This window comes from Tamandua tetradactyla, chromosome 4 (genome assembly GCF_023851605.1).
Source record: "Tamandua tetradactyla isolate mTamTet1 chromosome 4, mTamTet1.pri, whole genome shotgun sequence".
NCBI lineage: Eukaryota > Metazoa > Chordata > Mammalia > Pilosa > Myrmecophagidae > Tamandua > Tamandua tetradactyla.
Window position 1 is genome coordinate 20,183,113 of NC_135330.1, and position 17,510 is coordinate 20,200,622.

The window sequence follows — 17,510 nt, forward strand, 5'->3', positions numbered from 1 at the left end:
ATATATTAGAACTTTGAAATGAATTGAATTTTACTTAAAAAAATAAATCTAGGGAATCTATTTGCAATGTAACTGAATACATTTGTTTTCTAAAACCCTTTCATTAGGACTTCAAAATATTATCAAAAGCAACAATTGCAAGGCCTGGCCGTTGAGTAAAAGGTAAACCAAGATAAGATGTAGGCAGTACAAATGTGCATCTCAGATTCCCCTCAACTATTTCCCCTCCCTATCCCCAACAGAGAAGTTTTGAAGGGGCAGAGAGTTTTTGCTGGTTCCCACCCATGAAAGGGAGGGTGGGCCTCCCTGTATGGTGCAAACAGACTCCTAATCCTGTTTCATCTAGGCACAGGGTTTACCCTGAATGCCATTCAGTTTAATCACTGATACCAGTTAGTTTTGAATTATCTAATTTTCTTCTCTCTCTCTCTCTCTCTTTTTTTTTTTTTTGCATGGGCAGGCACCAGGAATCAAACCTGGGTCTCGGCATGGTAGGCAAGAATACTGCTACTGAGCCACCATGGCACCGCTCTAATATATACATTTTTTTAAATAAAAGAGTCACCTCTCCCTTCTCCTAAGAGAACTAATCTCCTAAATAGATTAGTTTGTGCCTATTTAAAAAAAAAATAACTCAGATACTATTGATTAATAAAATCTAGACCCTTTCTCTTCCCATGATCTCAGAGAATTCCAATTTCCTTGGAACCAAACAGAAGAGAATTAAAAAATGCTCAAAGTGAAGCTAACAAATAATGTTATTGGCTCAAAACTTTCCTTAAACTTCAGGGAATACTTGGTCTTTTCCACTTCTTCAGATAATGAAGGCTATCTCTGTTTCATCATTCATGGGGAAGGACTGTCCACGACTGCACTAAAGTTTCTGCCAACTTGAATATGAATATCCACATTCCCTGCTTCACAGACAGTAAATAATGTAATTCTAGGACAGGGATCGGCAAACCTTTTTTTTTTTTAAAGGACCAGATGATAAATATTTTTGGTTTTGCCAGCCATGTCGTCACAACTATTCAAAAGCAGCCATAAGTGACTTGGTATGTCTGTATTCTAATAAAACTTCATTTACAAAAACACGAGGCAGATCAGATCTGGCCTGGAAGCCAAGGGCAATCCCCCACTTATAAAGGCAAAGCAAATGAAATTCATACCAGCTAGCAAATTCATAATCCTTGATCTGAAATGCCCAATTCTTACAGAATCTATTACTTTATTGCTCCAAATTGAAGCTGCGAGATCATTTTATAAGGAGATTTTCAAGAATGTCTCACTTGCATGAGCCACCTCAGGGTTTACTTTGCTCTTCAGGAACAGAACCTCTCCTTTAAAGGGAGCTATATTCCTACTTTCTCTCTATCCAGTTAATGAAATGTCAACTGGCAGGTTCCAAGAGAAGGGGACTCCAGTTCTAGCATTAGCACTGAGTGCTGCCACTTGTTATTTTCCCTCTGTGCCCTAGTGTCCTCCTTGGTAAAGGGAGGGGAGGTGGATTCAGTAATCTCAGGGTTCCTTCCAATTGTAACATTTTCAAGTTCTAAGAGCTAGAAGGTATGTTCTCTGTACAGAAATTACTGCTACAGCCATAGAACCATCCACAGCTTGAATGTAAAGAGCGCAGGACTGGGTATTAGAAGAGTTGGGTTGTAGTCCTGACTTTGTCACTTCATTTCCCTGGGCTTCAGTTTCCTCATCTATACCCTGCAAAGACTGACCTAGACCCCCTTCAACTCTAAGATTCTGTTACCTTATGGCCAGCCAGACCCTCGAGACCACTAAGCTATTTCACAAAAACCAGGATGCATCTTTTAGTTTTAACCCTTTTTACTGTTTTTTTTCCCCAAGCTGAGAGACTCAGATCCCTCTGCAGGCTCTTTCTCCTGATCACCGACTATCTCTGCCTCTGGCCCCTTATAGGGATCCATGACAACACTGTTACAACTAGCTTGTCAAGTGCAGTGACATCTGCATTCCTGACATTCCAATCTGGAGATGGTCTTTTTATAGTCAGGGTGGTGGGAGGATGCAGTAATGGATGCAACTCAGACAGGATGAATTTAGAATCGCAAACTGGGTGGAATATGTTGTCCTTAATCTGAATAAAACTCCTCTAAACTGGGATTGTTTCCCCAACAATTCCATTTCTAGTTGGTTCCAAAGCAAGGAGGGCTCAAAGAGAGAGACGTGGTGACCTCACTACCATGCCTGCCAGTACTCTCTGATAATTAGCCCTTCTGTGTCAGACCTGTCCTGTGCTGCCTCTCATAAAAGGTGGTAATTTGGAATCTACCCCAAAGAATCAGCTATGTCAGCTGTAGAGGCTCCAAAGGCTGTGGGTGAGTTAAGGGTTGGGGCCCTGCCACCTACAGACTTAGCAATTAAAAAGTTCTTTAACAAGAGGGGCAGTCTCTTTGCTCTCCCCTCAATTTCTGCTATTGAGCAGCTCAGAGGAAGGTAGGCTTCTTTTTAACCAGATTCATTTGGGAAACATTTTCTTTCACTTTCATTGAGGCGTCTATGCAGCAATTTGGCAGCTAAATTGTTCAATGTTAGAGCCCTTCACATTGGAAATAGCTGATACTTAAGCTTACACATCTTAAGTCATTGCTTTGAAGATATCTGAAAGGTGGTCATGGGGAAAAGACTGTTATAATAAAATATTTCAAACCCCAGGATTGCACAGTCCCAGCAAAACTGGCTGCCCCACGGACACAATAAAAACAAGGTAGTACATGATTACTCTACTTTTTATACCAGGAACCCCTTTTTTCTCTCTTCTTTATATTGGCAGCTACTTTCTTCAAGACTGCATCACCAGCCCCCTTGCTAGTTCTGACCTTGAGAGCTCAGTGTCACCCAAGTTTGGTAACTCAAAGTGCCCTTTAGCTACTAACTCCTGCATGATGCATGGATCACTTAAAACTAACAGATGCTCACATCTGCCTCGCATCCTTCTGGCTGGATCAAACTGAGCCAGCTCCTTCTCTACATAGTACAGGACCTTCATGGAGTCTCTCTCTTTGTCAGCTTGGATCCGGTAGCCTTTGCGAACTGTTGAGAAAAGAACAAAAAGTTGAGCTGGAAAAGGAAAATATCAGGAGAAGGAGGCCTTGATTTATTTCACAAAGTAGGAAACATGGCTCCCAATTACAACTCTTTTTTTGATCACCCAGAAGTAATAACCTATATTTATATGTGATCATTTTTAAAATCCCTTTTTAAAATGGTACCATCGAAATGAAGGGCCAACAGGTCAAAGACAGAATTCCATTACAGTATATTTTTGGAGACGTTTGTTAAATTCTACTTTCTATCCTTTGCTCTCCTACAGTTCCACTTAAAGCTCATCTTCTCAAAGTGTTTGAGTTCTACCGGGGGAGTACACTTACACTTTAAAAAGACTATTTTCTAGATTAGGACACATGTTACTTTATAGTCTGTAAGATCATATCTTCATTTAGTGGAAAAGCATTTGATTGTGGCTTTAAAACAATCTACAAGCTACAACTGATTGTAGCTTTAAAACAGGGATGCTGACAGAGGTGGACTGAAAGCCTCTAGTTGCCTGGGAGATAGTACAAAAAATTCCATAAACTGGGTGGTACACAAAAGCTAATTTTAGATTATAGGCCATATAAACAGCAATACAAAACAAGATGCAAAATACATGGATTTCCAATCATGGCTTCATTTTATTTAGCAAGTTTCATTTATGAAAGGGAATATCATATTTTAGATATGATTAATTCAACCTGCTGCTATCTGTCACAAGCAGGTGTTATTTTTCAGGGCTTTATGAAAAAGAAAGCCTAAAGCATGAGAGATAATACTATCTCCTACATGCCCATCAGTCATACTGTCAGGGACAAAGGCTGTTTAAACTCCGTGTCACTGAAATATCAGTCTATCCCAAAACCAGCTCCAAGGCTATGAGACACAGGCAGACCTAATGCACAGATGAGAGCGAAGAGAGAGAGAGAGAGAGAGAGAGAGAGAGAGAGAGAGAGAGAGAGAGAGAGAGAGAGAGAGAGGAGAGGAGGGAGGAATGGGAGAAGGAAATGAACGAGAAAGAGATAGATAATAGTGGCAAGAGACAACATTTACTGGGCACCAAAAATGTGCTAGGTACAATGCATGGGTATTTGTTTCTCATAATTACCTAAGGAAATTACTATAGCCACATTTTACAGTTGAGAAAACTGACACTGCTGGGACTGGAAACATGCAGTCTGATTGAAGCTTAAACATATGGGGCCATCTTGACTTTATGGAGTCTAGGATGAGAGGCAGTAAGAAATGAGCTTTTGTGTTATGTGGGCCATAGGTTGTACGGTCTGTTGCACAGTCTTCTCTTTTGACCCGCCCAACACCAATAATCCCAGTTCCCAAAATGGGGCAAACATCATAAACTCGCCTGTGCCTCCAGAGAAAACCCTGCATCCTGCAAATTGGTCATGTCACCCTGAACGGGGACAATCCCCACCTCCCCCTTCATCACGCTATTTACACTGAAGATTAAAATATAAAATTCCACAGCACTCTAATCACAGCCCAGGCACTGAAGACAGAGAAAGCCGCCGCCCACACACCCATTCGCAGGTGCACTGACTTTCCATATGATGCCATGCTGGGCAGTTCACATTTATCTCGCAACAGTGGAATTAAAAAAAAGTAATGAATCTCAGCACATACATTCTAGTGGCGCCTTATCCCAGAGGTTAGATCCATAATCCTTATGCAGAAGCAATTATTAGCAAAAATGATTTTATTTATCAAGCTACACACTCTTCCATCTCTGCAGAGGCGTTTACAGAGTAGTACAGACAGTTCAATTAAAATGCAATTATCCCACGGAACTGCAATGTCTGTTGTGAGGCATTTATCTTTGATGGATGAGCCACAGGGCTAGGAAGCAGGGAACTGGGCATCTTGTAGGCATGCTGCCACTGGTTTGTGGAGGGACCTCTCGGAAATATAACGATTTATCTAGGACTGTTTTCATTCTATAAAATGCAGCTAATATTGCCTATAGTTAAAAAATTCTCCTAAAGAAAAGAGGACAAATAAGACTCAATCATGGGAATACTTTGAGTTCTCTGCTACTTATAAGGGGCAACACAAATGCTCCCTCATCTGCAAGGCTTTCTTTGATTCTTATAACTAGAAAAGTTCCCTTATTCTCTCTCCTTCCTCCTTCCCTGCTTCCTTCTCTCTCTCTATCTCCTAGTTTCTAAATCATTTAATTTGAACTTTTATTGTGGCTTTTAATACATTCTCGTTGGTTTCAAGTTATTTGTACAAATGGCTAATACTTAATCATTCTTGTTCTCTCATGCCTAGGACAGTGCTTTCTGCATAGTAGGCACTTAAATATTTGCTGAACGGAATTGCTGCTAGCCTGAGGGCAATGGTTTCTTTGCAAAGAGTATTTTTAGAGTCTATCTATACTGCAAACCTCTTGAGATAAGCACAACAGGTCCCTCCTGTTCACCTTTGTATCCCAGCATCTAGCATGGTACCTGGCACACTGTAGACACTCAGTACCTGTGTCTGAATAAATGAATGAATGAATAGGGAGAAATCAGGAGTAGAAACTATGTTACAAGGGCTCTCAAAATACAGCAGATGAGCCCATGTGAGTGGTCTATTGGGGAATTATGGCCAGGAAGGGGAAGACTTAAATGGCAGCTTGACAGAGTAGCAAGATTTAGGTAAGTTCTATGGTTATTATTATTGATATTTGTTTGAAGGCAGTAAGTAAGGGGCTTATTCTATTTGCAGCTGTGGCTCAATCTAGGTGTTGCTAATATGTGAAGCACTAGCATAATGAACATTCAGTAATACTGACACTAAGGTCATTGGGGGAGGGACCTGTTGCTAGATGGAACAATGTACCAGCTGTTTGCTGCAGTGAGAGATGCTCCTACATTGAGCAACAGCCAATGGCTGCTCAGTTAATAGCAACTTGTACTGGAGTTTAGATTGTTTTTTGTCATTGTAACAAATTATACTCCTCATTAGGAAATAGATTTGATGACATACGCATAGGTTATTCCTGAAAAGTTACAGTTAACTATTTAAAACCTCAAATGATGAAGGTAGTGTTGACTTTGAATATTGGCAATATAGAGACTCCATTGTACTTTCAGCTTTGACTTCTCCATCACACCAGCCCATGACTTCAGAAATCTAAATGTATCTTATTTTGTCAGAGAAGACAAACACTAAGTATTGATCTTTGGACTTTAGCAGTAGCATCCATTTCATTTTAGTTGCTAAAAAGCTAACTAAATTCTCCCTTTGAAAGGCATTGGTTGTTTTTTTTTGTTTGTTTTTTAAATTATGAGTTCTAAGTTCAATTGTGTTTCAACTAATTCTCTCAACCTGGTAAAATGTAGCTCTGTGTCACATATATGCTTAAGCGCATACAAAATACCAGAAGACCTTTCTTGATTCCTCCAAGCATTTGAGACTTTCCTTCTCTGAGCCAACATTCATGGATAGTTCTTAAGAGATACAGCCTTGAATTTGTTACTCACTTTAAGTCCATTCATAAGCTATCAGCCACCACCCCCACCCCCAGACTGTAAATTCTTGAGGGCAGGGAAAATTCATAGCATTCATAAATTTTTTCTTGATTTGAAAACAAATAGAACGGTGTCAGATTGATTTTCATCTGTAATTTGTCTGAAGATCAAAGAACTCTCTAAGGCATGTTGATATTTTAATAAGAATTGTTCCAGACTATTGGCCAAAGTCCAGCATATTTGGAAAGTGACTTTTTTTCCTGGTGATGTTTCAGTTCAGGGTCAATGGATGAGCTATTTCTCTTTTCAGTTCAGTCTGGTCCAAGTCCTTTGGTTTGTGTGGTAACAATACTTCAGCTCCTCTAGTTTACTATCCTTGCCAAATTTTATTTTAGTGGAGAATAAATACTGGACTATTCACCTTGTAGCCAAACTGTAACTTCAAAAATTTTATATTGTTAAAATATTCAAGCTTTGACTCAATTAAGGCTCTACTGTTTTTCAGCTAATTTCCCTTTACAGCTAAAATCCAACTTATAAAACTTGCAAAAGGAGTCTCTAAGGCAGATACCCGTGAATATAGCCTTGTTCTTCCTGTTCTATCTTAATGAGCTAAGTAAGTCTGTATATGGATGATGGAACAGCTGCCAGATTCCACCCCCAGGGTGACAGCAGCTCAGTAGTGGGAGAAGTGATACTTAAAATATGCATATTCTCTGTATACATACAGTAAGCATATATATAGACACACATACTTATTAGTTTTGAAAATGCCATTTCAAAAACCTACCTGCCTACTCGATTCTTTTGTTAGAAGGATAAATGAAGGCCAGGTAGTTGTGAAAATAAAATGGACTTGAGCAATGCAAGGGGAGATGTGAAAAGAGTAGGTAGGAGATAGCTGCATTAATCACAGGTAGAGATGATGGCAGCTAGGACTAGGACAGTTGCAGTGGAGATGGAAGAAATTAAAATTAATTCAAGGTTATTTTGAGGTAAAAATCTAATGGATTTGGTGACCAATTAGATGAGGGAAGTAAGGGAGAAGAGATGAGGATGATGTTTCTGCTTCTGGTTTGGGTAACCAGGTGGATGGTGGTACCAGTTGTTAATATAAGACATGCAGAATTTGGTTTTAAGCAGAGAGAAGCAGACCAATTCAACTTCCTGGAGGTAGAGCCAAGCCTTAATTGCCTGTGTGACATCCAGGTGGAGATGTCCAGAAGGCAGCTGGATGTATGGGACTGAGGCACAGGGCAGAAGCTGGAGATAATGATTGGGAGTCATCAGCATGTAGATGGTCATTAAAGCCCTGGGCGTAGATGAGATTTCCCAGGGAGAGACCTTGAATAAACGAAGAACACCAACATCTGGGGGACGCACAGCGTATGGAAAGACAGAAGGAAGGAAGACAAAGAAAGACGAGTGGGTCAGGGTGGCAAATGCTTCTGAGAAGTCGAGGGAAGTAAGGACCAAAAAACATCCATGTGGGTTGAGCAAAAAGGCAATTTTTCCCTGGAGTTTCTGGAGTGGTAAAGGCAATAGCAAGAGGGAAGTATATTGAAGAGTTAGCAACAGCAGAGAAAATGAAGACAATCTCCAAAACTCTTTCAAGGCATTTGGCTGTTATGAGGAGAAGGGATAGGAAAGTAACATCACAGGGCTAAAGGTTTTGCAAATTGTTGTATTTTAATGGGAAAGTTTTGGGCACTTTCTGGATGCTGACAGGAAGGGAAAGAAGGAAAAGTTGGAGATGTAAGGTGGGAACAGGTAGAAGATAGATAACCTACTAAGAAAAGAGCCTTGAGAAGGTTGAGGGGAATCCAGTAGGACAGAAAGAGAGACTTTTTTCATTATAACAGGAGAAAAAATGACAACAATGGGCGTAGAAGCAGGTAATTGTGTAGACTGGGTGGAGGAAATCCCCTGGCCTCTCTTTTCTATAAGAAGAAAAAGATGAATTCATGTGTTGAGAATGACAGGAGGAGAGCAGGATTTAGGTTTGAGGAAAGGAGAGGTCTCAAATAGCTGTTGTGAAGAATGGGAATCGATTCAGGGTGCCTCTAATCGCTCTCCCATTCAGTAATCAACCGCATAAACTATATATAGTTCTTCAAAGATGCCTTTTCAACTACACAGAGTATTCAAAAGAGTATTGTGTGCAAATGTAATCTGAAAAATTACTGTTGCTCGATGATTTACCCTAAAATTGAAGTAGCATATAAATAAGAAACGGGCTAAATTTACATTTTTATAAATCAGCATTTCTTCACATTTTTTAGCTAGCATTCTTTAACATACAAACATTGGCCTAAGCCACCTCTCTTAAAGGGGAACTAACCGAACTCCATCTTCGTGGCACTATGAATACACAAATGTGCCCAGTGGGGATCATGTACAACTCTGTCCTAACTCAACCAGCCAGATAATAATAACATGGGCCAGACTAGCTGTGGCCAACACTGGTAGTCATCTTGTCCCTTTTCCTTGCTAACAGACCCCTGATTTTGTTCACTTTCAAGGTAAATAGGTATTCAGGCCTGAGAGGTAAGCCTTGATTAGTCCAAGCCAATCATGGTAATTCCATTCCCTTTACCAGAGACTGGCTGAGGAATGGGCACAGCTCACAATTCTTGCCAATGAAACAGCAAGGGAAAGTCTGCTGGGTAGGGCAGGGGCTTCTGGAAAAGTTTTCCTCACTCTTGAAAAAAACAGCACAAGGCAGGGGCATACCTTTTTCTATCTCTGAATGCATTTAACACCTGGAACTAAGGCAGTCATCATGGGATCATGAGAGGAGCCAGCCTAGGAGGACAAGAAGTTGTGTTCAGGATGACAAAATAAAAAGAGGGAAAGATCCTTCAGGGATGCCACTCGAACTGTTCAATTAATCAATTCTAGAATCACCTTACCTTAGGAATTCTTGCTATGTGAAATAAGATATTTTCTTTATTTTTAAAGCTACTTCTAATTGAAGTTTCCATTACTTTATATTCAAAAGAATCCTGCCCGACCCACTAGCACTTGCAGGTGGCTTTGTAAAAGTTTACTAGTATGGCAGGGGGCAAAAAGATTGAATGAAACAAGCAGGAAACTGTGAAAAGGCTGAAAACAGAAAAGAAGCATCTGCCATTCTATGAAGAATTGTTTATTATGAGAATCCATTACATAAAAAGTAAGGGGGAAAGAATTCTGGTAGGAAGGAATGAATGAAGGAAAAAGAAGATCAGAAAAAAGGGGGATGAAGCACACAAAGAGTACGAGACAACATCCATCAAAGTCACTTCTGTGTGCTCCATCCTTTAGGGAACTGGACAAGATTGTCTTTATCTCTCTAATTCCCTGTGTGTCCTTGACCATTAACTTTTTTTTTTTTTTGACCATTAACTTTTACTTCTCAGTTTGTGACTCATTCCCAGTCTCAGATGTCAGAATTCTACTAATAGTTCCCAGGAGAGAAAAACACAAATACAAATTACTTACTGAGGCTATCCACTCCATCCAGTCAGGCACTGGCAGTTCATTAAGTGGGCCAGATACCCCTCCTCACCCTGCTTTAAGGCAGTACAGGGGAGAAATGTCTGTTTTTACCAACAGTAGTGGCTCATCCACTCGCAGCAATTTAAAAATCCCCGCCTAAATCTCCACCACAAGCACAATCCTAATCTTCACTTCCCTGTAATCCTGTTCATATGCCCCAGGAAAGCTTTTTTTAGCGCACCTCCACCCATCCACCTCTTTACCCTTCCATCCCTGCCTATAATTACAAATTCATCATGCCCCAAATGGGGCTTATTTTCACACAAAGCAGCTCTCCTTACCAATTATTTAATTTCTGTCGATGGTTTGTAACATCATAGACTAGACAATTTGGGGTCATATTGGGGCCTCACTTTCCTTCACTTCCTTCCCTAAAGTCTCATTGCTTCTTCTTTCTAAGTCTCTCTCAGATTTACCGAGTCAGTTCAACACCTGTTGTCGCCACCATAATGGCGATGCTCACTTTTCACAGCTGAACCACTTTAATTGCATCTCAGCTTGTCATCTCCAGTCCCACTTTTTCTCCCACTTACCACACAACTGGTTCACTGATGACTGATTAATAATCCTAAATGTAGCTGTCATCAGGTCACCTCTCCACTCAGGAGCCTGCCTGCAGGGGCACTCAAGTGCTCACTATACCGAGCCCCAGCTCTTCCAGGGCCTTTCAAGGTCTGCTCTAATTTGGCTCCACCATATCCTTCCGCCTTCTTCCAGACAGTTTGGACACTGTCAGACACAGGCACTGGGTTCTCTAAGCTCTGTGCTTTCACCATCCTGATCTTCCTATTTGGGGTGCTCAACATCCCCCATTCTGCCTTCCTAAATCTTATTCATGCCTCTCCACTCAACTCAATATCACCTCTTTCCTGAAGACTTTGTAATGACTCCAGCTCTCTCTTCTTTGAACTCCCAATAACACACTCTTCAGCACTTCACTGTCTTCATAAATTTTCTCTTTCTCTCTCTGACTAGCCATACTCCTTGTTAGCAGAAACTGTGGCCTATACTTGGGCTCCCTTGGAGCCTATTACAACCCTGAGCACTAAATCAGGATGAGATAAGTACTTATTAACTGGATGACCAGCATGAGGCATAAGGGATATCTTGCCTCTTTTTCTTATGGTTTTAATTTTTAAGAAGCCTGGGAAGAAGGTAGGGCAGCAATATCCTGAGCCCCTGAAAAGCTTGATATGCACTCTAGAATATATGTGATGTACTGAAAGTATCCCATTTCTGGAATGAAGAGAACTGTTTTCCAAAGAAACGTCACAGAACTGATCATACTTATGAACGAGGAATCAGGTCCCAGGAGAAGATGGGATGGGGCAGTCTGGAACTACATTTACCACTGTGGCTTCCTCCAGTGGAGTCACTTGGTGCCAGGGGAGGTGGGTGCAGCTTGTCCATCAGCATGCCAGATGAGCGGGCTCCTCCCAAAGGGACAGAGGGGATGGAGTAAGGGCCGGGGACACCGGAGACAGAAGGAGGGTACCCGGCTTTTGCTGCTTTCCCTGCTTCATACACTGTGAAGGGAGATGAAGAGCGAAAGAGATTATGTCGTCCCACCCTCCACATCCCTCACACCAAAAATCCCTGAGGATGCACTTAAGGAAGCTCCTGGCTTCAAAGCCCAATACAGCGTGCGCATGTGTGTATGTGTGTATGTGTGTGTATATATGTGATTGTGTGTGTTCTCCTAGGCTTGGATTGATTCATCAAAACCACTCTCCCCTACTCCCTTGAATTTCTCCAGTTCTGTCAAAAGGGAACAACATAAGGAATTACAATGTTTAGTACCTGGCAACTGAATAACTAAGCGGCACTGGAAGCTGTCACAGCCACATCCCCAGCTACAGCGGCAGCCCACTCTTAACCACACTGTCTGCATATGCCTCGGTTCCTCTGGAGAAGGCCCAGCACAAGGGCTGCCCAGGACCACTTTCAGGAGGGTCCTCAGCCTTCTCCAGAGGAACAAAGCAGCGCTCACCTAGCACAAGGCCCCTACTCCACCATCTCAAAGGCAGAGCAAACAACCTGACTCCGCCCAGAAACTGCTTTAATCCAAAAGAAACACATTGTACCTCTCTCCTTCAAGATGTGTTTGGTTTATGACAAGGGTGCAAAACATTAATACTTACCTTGGCTCAGCCAGTAAAGTAAAACGGAATCCCCAAATGAGGACTATTCCCTCTTGTGGTCCATTTCAGCATGAGAGTAAAAGAAATCCCCCCTAGGGCTGGAAGGTACTCAAAGGCTGCCACATGCTGGCTTTCTAAAGGAGGTTCCCTGCCCCGGTGAGGAGAATGACCACAGAAAGTTCCCTCTAGCTTGAATGCCCTAAAAAGGCAAAAGCCTCACCCCCAGCCTCACTGTCCTGAACGTGCCCCTGCTTTCAACAATAGCATCAATGAGAATTCCAAATGCAGGGGTGATAGGTGTGGATGAAAAGCATGGAGAGGTACGTGTGGGTGAGAAGGAAAACAAGAATGGTCAGCTCTGGAAGCCAGGAGCACCCAGCTGAGAGTCTGGAATGACCAAATTTAGGGCTGGAAGGAAAGGAGATGGAGAGGGAATTTGCAACGTACAGCTGCAGAGAGGTGACATTCCTTGTTATTGCCCCCGTCTCCCACAGGTTGCCTTACTCACAGGCCTGAGGGCAGCAGCAGGCATCCGGGCAGCACGGGCAGCGGACATAGCAGCAGCAGCTGTGAGGGCAGCACTGGCACCAGCAGATCCCCACCAGCACAAAGAAGAGGAAGACTCCCAGGATCACCAGACCAACAAACACCCACTCTGAAAGGACGTACAAAGAAATCCACATTCGCGGTGGCCCACCTTCAGGACAGGGGGAGTGCTAATCTGTGTCTCCCCTGTGAGAGGAGGCAAATAGGAGGGATCTGGAGGGGAAGAAATAACCTCAAAACAGGGGACAGAGCCTCAAAACTCAACAGGAACTGTGAAGTGCAGACCCTCCTAAGGCTGGGACATGTCAACGAGGGGAGAAGGTTACCCATGTCATTCTGGGCACCACATAATGGCCAACACAAAGTGAGGGGGTAATTTTAGGGTTACCCAATGGGGAAAGGGTTTACCAAATTGACTGTGGTGTCAGAGCAAGTACAGGACAGTAGTAGAAAGACTCCTGGTTGGGGAGAGGGAAAACCTTGCTTACGGGGCTATGAAGTAGTGAGTTCTTTTTTTTTTAAATTTATTTTAAAACAGTTTTATTCACACACCATACAATCCATCCAATACAATCAACGGCTACTGGTATATTCACAAGGTGAGTTCTTTTAATACATCTCTTTTGTAGTCAAGTAAATCTTGTCTATAAAAGTCTAAGTCCTGAGAAAAAATTCTCTATATCTAAACAGTCTAAATGCAGAACATATTTAGGTGGCCCAGGCCCTTTATAATGCACTCATCTGCTTCCTCTGACAGCACCCCCTTTAACATTTTTCCTATATTCAGCTTACACCCACACCAGAAACCATGGCCAGAGAAAGCAAAAGACATAATCTTAGACAGAGAAGGCATCGAATCGTCCCTATCCTAAGAGAACAGGCTTGGTTCTCTTTGATTCTTGAACGTCAGCACGGCCATGGGCTAAATTGGCTTAGAGCTCTGATGGATGGCAAGGATTAAATGTGTATATCTGGGTGTGTTTGTTAACTTCTGCCATTTTAACAGCCCTGCCAGAGGCTGACTATGAATTCTACTTCATTCAAAAGATCAAGAGATACAAGACCTCACTTCCGACTGAGACTGGGGACAGAGTGACTCATTCTGGTTGAAAACCATCCACCAAAAACCTCTTGACAATGATCCCCAAGTACACATTGCTTTGCCTGAATTCTGATGATTAAATGTGTCTTTCATTAAATGAGAATTCAGGAGGATCTTGAGAATATGGTATTTGCATTATATAAAGGGGTTTGTGATAACAATTAAATTTCTGACCACTGTTCAGAACATAATTTCCACAGAGTGAACACAAACATGTTACATTTCCCCAGTGTTCTCCTCACTCATGCATCTGAAATTCATTCAAATTAACCAGACAAACCTCTTGGCAAAGGCCTTGTGTCTGGCTAGGATGGTCTGGAGAGCACCCACGCTAAGGACAGAGAGCTGAGAGCACTGGCCTGGACCTTAGCAATAACATAATACACAGTGTAGCCTGAGAAAGATGTGAGTCCTGCGAATTAGATGAGCTGTGCCCATTGGTGGCTACAACTTGGGTCAGGCAACCAAGGAGAAAGAACAGCAGATTACTTTTGAGAAATGAAACAAGGTTATCCATGATCGGATTCTTAGAATCAAGGGAGTGGGTGGATTCAGCCCTCCAGGACCAGATATGAAAAAAATACAGTAACTCTTTCTTGCCACTATGGACATAACATCTGAATTGAAGCAATGCAATGCAACATGGTTTTTTGTGATGAGCAAATGCTTCTAAATTGAGGGAAGTATGGATAAACTGGGTCACCAAGACATATCTACTTGTATCCTTGGGATCAACACCATTAAGAAGAAGTCTCTATTTGGGTTGTCCAGCAAATGGGAAAAGAAAAATTAATGGAAGAATAATTAGTGAAGCTCAACTGTACAGACTCTGGATGGTTCTTATAATTTAAATCAAGTCAAAACCAATGGCCAGGAATATTTTAACTGTCATTAACATTAGGCAGCTCTTAAATCTTTGGCAGAAGCCCTCCAAAGCAAGAACTGAATCATATACTTTACTGTTCCTTGAGCCTGCATATGCCATCTCCCACAGTTCACTCTTGTTTCTCTATGAACCTTCTCCCATGGCTGCACGAAATTGATGTTGGCTTGCCTGGCTGGCACATTCAATGGAAGCTACCTAAGGAGACACAGGTGTGCACTGGGGAAGGTATCTTTGACATATGGCCCATGAAATCTCATGTGAACTTAAGGAATCTAAGAAGCGCCTGAAGTTTTTGCAAAGTAATGGAGGTCCATAAATATGTATTTTTCAAGGGAGGAGGGGGTACAGGTACACAGCTTTCATAAGGTTAGAAAATGTTTTGATAAGGTTATAAATGGAAATCCAGAGTAATTATGACTGTGCAATAATGAGTGGGTAAATATACAACTTGAGGAATACGGAATGCAGATAATAATGACTATGTTAAGGGTAGTGCTGATGAGTCACTGGTATGGGCTTGGGGATTGCTAAAGATCCTACCTGCCTGACACTAAGGGGCTGGTCTCCATCGGAGCCTAACTTTTCATTATTCTTCTTTGAGGGAGGGCCTAGTTACAGAAGGAATAACATTTAAAGGCTCTTCCAATGGGCTTAGCTCATCTTGGAAAAGATTACAGACGTACTTAAACAAATGTACAAATAAATTAAAGGAGCAATTAGTAACTAATGTAGAGGCAAGGCAGATGGAACAATAGCAAATTAAGCAAATAAAGAGTTAAATGACTGAATACCTGGCATAATCTCCACAGCAAAACTGGGCAAGAGATCAGCAAGCAGCCCTGTCCTGCCTAGAAGAGGTGGAAGGAAAAGAAGAAGGAAAGAGGTTACTCCAAAAGAAAACACAGCCTGAATCCTGACTCCAGGAGGTACCATCCCCGTGCACGACCACCGAGCCATTCCCTTTGTGGTAGAAAGCCTTAGTCAAGAGACTACCCTTCCTGCCGTTAACCTGTGACAGCCATCTCTGAACTCTGCACCTAAACTAGGTGGAAGTATTCGAAATGGAACTTTCTCTCCAACTAGTTATCGGAGGAGGAAATCTCTGCTTCAATATGACAAAACCCTGCTTAAGCAAAGTGACATACATTTCTATTCATTAATGCATCCTTGTCCACACACTTCATTGAAAAGTCAAACCCATCAGTATCCAAATGTTCAATCTCCATTTTCATACATCCAAACACTTAAAACACACAGTCCTATGTCCACATAAAAACAAAAGTACATATTTGGTTTTAACTCAGAACTATCTCACTACATGATTCTATTTATGTCCTAAAGATATTTCTTTCTTTCTTTTTTTTTTTAAACATGGGCAGGCACCACAAATCGAACCCGGGTCCTCTGGCATGGCAGGCAAGCATTCTTGCCTGTTGAGCCACCGTGACCCACCCTGTCCTAAAGATATTTCAATGATTAAAATGTTCAAATGCAAGAAAAAGTTAAAGCTAGATCAGTTACACACTTCTCTACACTCCTTCTGGCTCCAGAAACATTCATACCATACATATGTATATGGTATGGCTTTTCCATATGCTACCTGCATCTGGCACTGCACAGACCCAAGTGCCTTCTGTATGGCATGGCATGGAAGCTTAAAGGCTGATGTGTGAAGAACAGATGCCCCTCGGAGACTCTGGAAGGCAAAGAGCTGTAAAGGAAACAAGACATGGAAAGATGCAGGGGAGATCAGCCCTTTTTAAAAATAGTCTGATTTACAGAAGGAAGTACTGAATGCTTTCACCATGTTCACACATCAAGGTAAATGTATAGGTCCTGATATGACTTCTGCTCTTGCAGCTATCTCTACCACACCGAATCCTTGCTAATAAATTAGTAAGTTGCACTTAGCAACAACTAGTAAACATCCGTCTCGTCAGACTTGTGATGGTACTAAGTCACTGCAGGACCTAAAACATATGCCTCTAAAACAGCACTGTCCAATAGAACCGTAACAAAAGTCATACGGACAATTTCAGCTATTCTAGCAGTCGCATTAAAAAAGTAAAAAGAAACTGGTGAAATTAATTTAATAGCATTTTGTCCTTACCATAATTTCAACATGTGCCATTAGCCATATTTCAGGGGCTTAATAGCCCCTTGCCACTACCGGAAAGGACAGGTCTAGAGATACTTTATGCATATGGATTTGGCTCATCTAGAAAACAATTTTTTCCTATTAAAGTTTGCTGAGGTGCCTTAAAGAAAAAATTACCCATGACTTAATTTATATTTTGAGGCTACAGACCATGGCTGGTCACTGTCCCTTCCTCTCTCAAGCCACCCTTCAGAGAAGAAGCAAAGAACATGAAGCTCCCCCAGCACAGGGGAAGATACTGTAGCAGGGGCAAGATGTTAGTGAGTGAAGTAAAAGCGGTCTCTGCTCACTGAAGCTTTTCTTGTTGCTCCTCAACTCTATGAAGCTAGTGTGGGAAAATGTGTCCTGTTCATGTCTCCTGTATGATAACTTCATATTTGGAATGCTAATGGGAATGAGAGTGTATTGCAAAGGAAAAAAAGCACAGAATGGGTAACTTGCTCGGCAAGAAGAGCTTTCTTCTTTCTGTTTTCCTTATGCAGCTGACATGGTAAGATGGATCTGCCACTCGGGAAGTCCCTTGGAAGGACATGTGGGAGCTGACACGAGGGAGCACTGAAGAAAGGGGTCCTAAAGGACACTTCTCAGGCTAAGA

At 41.8% G+C, this 17,510-nt stretch overlaps 1 protein-coding gene across 11 annotated transcripts in view; it reads right to left on the reverse strand.

Annotated features, from left to right (window-relative positions):
- Window positions 1-17,510, reverse strand: part of ILDR2 (immunoglobulin like domain containing receptor 2) — an 81,389-nt gene that overhangs the window by 10,459 nt on the left and 53,420 nt on the right. For 6 of the 11 annotated variants that reach the window (XM_077156843.1, XM_077156849.1, XM_077156839.1 and 3 more), the window contains 4 exons: window positions 15,549-15,605; window positions 12,732-12,878; window positions 11,432-11,608; window positions 2,953-3,066 (listed from right to left, as the gene is read on the reverse strand). In XM_077156843.1, the coding sequence (XP_077012958.1) occupies window positions 2,953-3,066; window positions 11,432-11,608; window positions 12,732-12,878; window positions 15,549-15,605 (495 nt within the window). The remainder of the gene's footprint in view (window positions 1-2,952; window positions 3,067-11,431; window positions 11,609-12,731; window positions 12,879-15,548; window positions 15,606-17,510) is intronic. The other 5 variants (XM_077156845.1, XM_077156846.1, XM_077156844.1 and 2 more) reach the window with 4 other exon arrangements.